The 5464-nt window shown below is 42.1% G+C and overlaps 1 protein-coding gene across 1 annotated transcript in view; it reads right to left on the minus strand.

Annotated features, from left to right (window-relative positions):
* Positions 1–5464, minus strand: part of LOC131892358 (pre-mRNA-splicing factor CWC22 homolog) — an 8059-nt gene extending 2595 nt beyond the window's left edge. Inside the window, exons 1-9 of the mRNA XM_059242190.1 lie at positions 5329–5464; positions 3849–4231; positions 2589–2924; positions 2295–2516; positions 2113–2222; positions 1792–2038; positions 1565–1655; positions 971–1251; positions 103–470 (exon numbers count right to left, since the gene is read on the minus strand). Coding sequence (XP_059098173.1) covers positions 103–470; positions 971–1251; positions 1565–1655; positions 1792–2038; positions 2113–2222; positions 2295–2516; positions 2589–2924; positions 3849–4231; positions 5329–5383 — 2093 coding nt within the window. The 5' untranslated portion in view covers positions 5384–5464. The remainder of the gene's footprint in view (positions 1–102; positions 471–970; positions 1252–1564; positions 1656–1791; positions 2039–2112; positions 2223–2294; positions 2517–2588; positions 2925–3848; positions 4232–5328) is intronic.

The following is a 5464-nucleotide window of genomic DNA, read 5'->3' on the forward strand; positions in this document are numbered from 1 at the left end:
AGCCGTTAAAGTTCTGGAAATTCTGCTCTACAGGGAACCACCATATTTTGTCGGAGCCTCGATCTCGAATACCGTAAATCATTAGGCAAAGTGTCCAATTACCTTTTATTCTTGTTTTCCTTGTCATCGTGTTTTACCCTCTTCTTCGATCCCTTTTTGGTTCTCTTCTTCTTTTTGGCCCTCTCCTCTTCACTTGAAGAACTTGAAGAGCTGTCAGATGATGAGGAAGAAGAGGACGATGACGAAGAGGAGGACGAGCTAGAAACTTCGACCTTCTTCCTGGGATTGGCCTTCAAGAAGGCTCGCAAGTCCTCCGTCAAGTTGCCTAATCCGATGGAAGTAAAAAAATTGATCGAGAAACGTGTATTGGCGGGATCGTCTCGCGGAAATAGGCCTTCAAAAGCGCTTTGGAGAGTCGGATCCAGGATGCGTTCAACCAGTTTCTTGGCACCCATGTATTCAGCCAATTCCTAGAGGGACAAATGTGAGAGAACTATGAAATAATACGGCCAAAAGCCTTTGGTCTAAACTGGAATTGATCAAATAAAAAGTCCAAAATCCAAAATCCCATTTGAGTACATGATTTAAAACAAACTCTGTCCTTTTCCGTTCACACTTAAGCTTGTTGACATGAGGGGCTTTGTTTAAAATTGACATCAAAGGAACCATACATTCAACTTTCTTTGACATCAAAGGATATTAGAAGAACACTAGGCCTTTGACCACCATATGTACTCTTGAAAACTACTCTTAACATAAAGGGTAAAGGGTAAAACCATGAAATTCCCTTCGTTGTGCTTCGATGTAAATTCAGAACCAAAGTGTTCTTGAATTGCATTTATTGCTCACAGTGGTAGGCAACATTTCCTCTCCTCATTTCCAAGTAACAAGGCCTTGCCGCCATTAACTTTTTTTGTTTTGCATACCAGTATATAATAGCCATTCCAGGAGGAACTCGTTGCACACTCACCTGGAAGAGTATCTTGATGAAGATCCTGGATGAGCTCGTGGTCTCATGCTCATTGAGATGAATCATACTGAGCACCTCCCAGTTGATGGCATCCGTGAAGAGGAGATGAGCAAACAGTCTAGCCACGTTGCGGAGCTTTCCAATCTCCAAACGATGGACTGTACTGTAGGTGGACTCAAAGATCGATTGGAACGGGTCCACGTAAACGCGATTCAATTGGCAGAAACGCTGGGCCAAGAGTCCATAATACTTCTCGTAAGTACGTTGTTGTGCACAGCAATCTATCAATTCGTTAAGCAAGGATTGGTTATTGATTTGAGGCTATAGATATTGGGGTCTGTGTCAATGCTATTTGTTTGCCTTTATCAAGAATGGATATTACTCTATTGAACAGGCTTCAACGGCGTTTTCTTGACAGACAAGACTCCATAGGAAGCAAGGTCAAGTTAGTGATGTATAATTTGTAACACAGGATAATTTTCATCTTCAGCTGTCCATCTCAATACTAGAGCTCATATCCCTTTCATATTACACACTTTTGCACTTTTTATGGGTGCACTTTTTTAACTGGGTCAATTTCAAGCAATAACTTACCTAGTATCATGTGGCAAAGTTCCTTCTCATGACCAGGCTTAAGGTTCATCTTCAACAACTTGTGGGCGGCTTCTTCGAAATCCAGTGACGACTGCAAATATGAAATAAACAATCTCGTTTATGTAGTGAAAATGTTAGCCTAGGTTTTAGAGAGCACTCAATGTCATGTTCCGATGAATATTTTGGTGCTCAACACGCAACCTCGTCCATCAATTTCGATAACCTACTTGCAGAGTCAGGTAGATGGTTCGTCGGAGTGCAATCATATTGGTCTCTGTCTGATCAATGATGGGTGCAGCCAGTTCTTTCTCCTCATCTTCGGATTCACTCTCTGATGATCCAGAAGAGTTTGAATTGGCATCCTCAGAGCCACTCCCCGATTCCTCGCCAAGAAGTTCATTCTTAATGGCCTTGTACTTTTCCTCGTTCTCCAAGAATGAAGGATCGTTCTTGAAGACGTTCAAAATCTCGTCGCTATAAATGGGGAAGATATAAACCTTTTCATAGACATTCCAATCCACCACGTTTTTTTCCCAAACACCACCTACCCTTGGGTGGCATCGTCCAAGGTGATCATGTGCGTGAACTGATCGTCCTCTTCCACCAAATCTAAATCGTCCATGACCGAAGGATTATCCTTGAATCCATCTTTCCGCACCTACGCCAGAAATCAATACTTCATTTTATGCACAAAATTTCAACAATACAAACCAAGTCGACCTCTCCATACTTGAAACATGACTTCGATCATATACTGCGTTCTTTTATCCAAAAGGGATTCGTGTAGAACGTGTCTGAGTCGTTCAAAGATGGCATGAATCCCACGGGGAGACACCTCACTCAACTTCTGACCGCATTCCTTCAAAAACGTGATGGCCACCTCAACGGAGTCGTCCGTTGGAGATTCCAACAACAGCGTCAAAATCTCCAGAGCCAGAACCTCATGGGCAACCTGAGGGGATCAAGAGCAACATGAAATGATATCCCTAATGTCTGTTCAAGGCGTCCATCCGGATGAATGTACCTGTTGATTGACCATGTGTGCAATAAATCTGGTGGAGGCCATGCAACGGGTCTTGTCACTTCGCTTGAAGCCGCGCTTAAAGTTGAGAATGAGCCTCTTCAGCAAGAGTTCGCCCACATTGGGGAACTTGGAGTTCACAATAGCCCCCAAGGCTGCATAGACATGGGTGAATGTGGGAGAGGCAGTCTGAGCCGTCATGATGGCCTGACAGAGCAAACCCCGGCCTCGGATGACGTTCTCGCCGAAGAGCTCACGCACGATCACGCCAATATTGGGCGTGTTCACTTTGTTGATCAATCCGTTAATGGACTTTTTCAAGGCCTCCCATGACAAACGCTGAAAATGGGTTTAGTTAAGTATTGGTTTGATCACAAAAATGTAACTGAACATAGTTCAGTTACACACGGTTGGATGTAAATTTTTGACGTTGATTTTAATAAGAGATCAAACATATTATTTTTTTTGACGGATGCAAAACTGTTTCACGCAATTAAAACAGCCTTTACAACATTAGTAGTACAGTAGGGCATTTCTTTGAACAAATTTATGTGAAAACCAATATGGTACACGCCGGTCCGTCTTAATAGTTTTGGAAATGGATTTGGAAATAGATTCAATGCAATAAAAAAGAAGTAGTTTTTAAGAGTAGGCAGCTCTTGCTAAGTAAAATTAATTCACATTTCAAGTGCGTTTTGAGAGCATTTCATAAGCAGTTCACAGCATTTTCGAAACTCCGTATGAAAAAGAATTGATAATAAAACGTCTAGGAGTCTCAATCAAATCATTTTTGGACATAAATCCGGTGAAAAAAAAATAACCATCCGAACTCCCATGATGACGATTTTCACATATTTCTGTTGCAAGAAGCTCCTAATTTAACACTCTAAACTGCATTAAATAGCTTTCGATAGTTTTAGACAGGGATTTATACAATTTTTAGCGCGTCACCTATATCAACTACAAAAAATTGTCCATGATATCTCTCAAATGCCAAAAAGGGCCTCAAAAGTCTCGGGAAGGGGAATTAATTGGAAACCGCTAAAAATCCCACCATGCACCATGATAGTTTAATCATCACGTTTTATTGTGGGGCGGTTTTCTGATTCCCATTTTTAAGTTCCCTTCAGAGATTCAGAGATAGTATGGGGAGAAAGTTTAGACATGCAATCTATACGTTTTGTAAATTAAACGTAAAACATACGAATTTTGAGATATTACCATCCATGGGCAATCCTGCAACTGGACAAGTTATGAGCTTACCTGGAACTCAATTGAGCTTTTATCCGTGATCTGTTGTTGCAACAGACGCAGCTTGGCCGGCGGAATATAAGCGCCTCCAGTGCGACTGGTCAATAGGCTAGCTTTGGGATCCTTGGCAACATCTTTGACCGCTGGAATATCCTTAGCCCGTGCCATTGGCGCATAACTGGAAGCTGGCGCAGGGGCAGCCTTCTTTCGGCGTCTTGACCGCTCAACACTAGCTTCTGAAGCAGCTGAGCTGGAAGAAGAGGAGCGTCGGGCGCGCTTGGTTTCACGTCGGGCAAGCCTACGCTTAGCTTTGTCCCGTCTGGACGGCGCCGAATCTGAATCTGAATCAGAGGACGAGGACGAAGAGGAGGAGGAGGAGCGCCGGCCTGTCGATTCTAAAATCAAGGAGATGCTGCTGTTTCATGTTGGTTAAGTTCAGAGACCTTTAGTTAAAAGATCTATTTTCTTTCATTTCAGTTAAGGAACCGCGCCCCATGGACAATTTTGATTCATCAAACATTAGTAACCTTTCTTTTCTTGCCCCTATGTAATCACTTTCACACCCGGAATTGTGACACATCACTAACAAAATGAATTTGAAATTCTACTCTCCAGGGGCACTTTTTCGTTGCGGCGTCGGACTAAAATGGGCTTTAGTTTCAGTAATAGCAGCCATTTTCAAAAAAATAAGGCGTAACAAAGCAAATGGATATTATGACGACACGTTGTCTGTCACGGTATGAGAAGACAGAAGAAGACGTCAGATATTACAGAATTAGTTTTGTTTTCACATGAAGAAGGCAAGATTTTTTCCTACCTTCTGCTCTGTCATCTACTTCATAATAATACATTGATTGAAAGAACCGATGTATTTTTACACCCAGTCACAATACACTGAAATTGTAGGAGTCCTTTTTGGTTCGAAATTTCAAGGAAGTCAAGAAGTTCTAATTTTAAAACTAACCCAGGAGAATAGTCATGCAGGGACTTCGCTTAAGTGGGTGTTATCATATTTTTATTTTTGATGTGGATTGTAAATCGGATTCTTCAATCTTCACTAATAGATGGCGGCCTATGAAGGGCAAAGGACAAACAAAGGCCATGAACTATTTCAATTTGGCTTCCACATTGATATTTTGGATCTTTTGGTACTTGTACCCCATTTTTCATTTGATTTGACGAGCAAATCTAGTTTTTAACTCAGCCAAACCTTGGGCCCCAAGGGTTGAACCACTGGATTTTTTAGTGGCAAGATGGCCTTATTAGTGGAAAGTCTGAATCAAAGTGACAGAACCGCTTAAAACTGACCCAAACTTAACAATTGGTTAGTTCATGGTTAGATTTTGAGGCGATTTGAAAAATGAACCCAATCCATAAGCCACGTTCTTTTGATTTATAAATGGATCCTCTCACATTCGGAATTCACCCATTGCCTGGACCAATCTGGAGGAAATGGCATCCAAGGAAAAAGGCGCTAAATTCTTTTCCTTACCTCGAGGTGGGCGTGGCGCCGGATTCGGGGCCTGGGATTCAGAATCCTGGTCCATGATGAATAGATGGTTGGCGAGAACAACGTTGAACTTGTCTGTTCTTCAAACATAGAGATCAACACAAACACGGCCGACCAC

The sequence above is a fragment of the Tigriopus californicus genome, chromosome 12, assembly GCF_007210705.1.
Source record: "Tigriopus californicus strain San Diego chromosome 12, Tcal_SD_v2.1, whole genome shotgun sequence".
NCBI lineage: Eukaryota > Metazoa > Arthropoda > Copepoda > Harpacticoida > Harpacticidae > Tigriopus > Tigriopus californicus.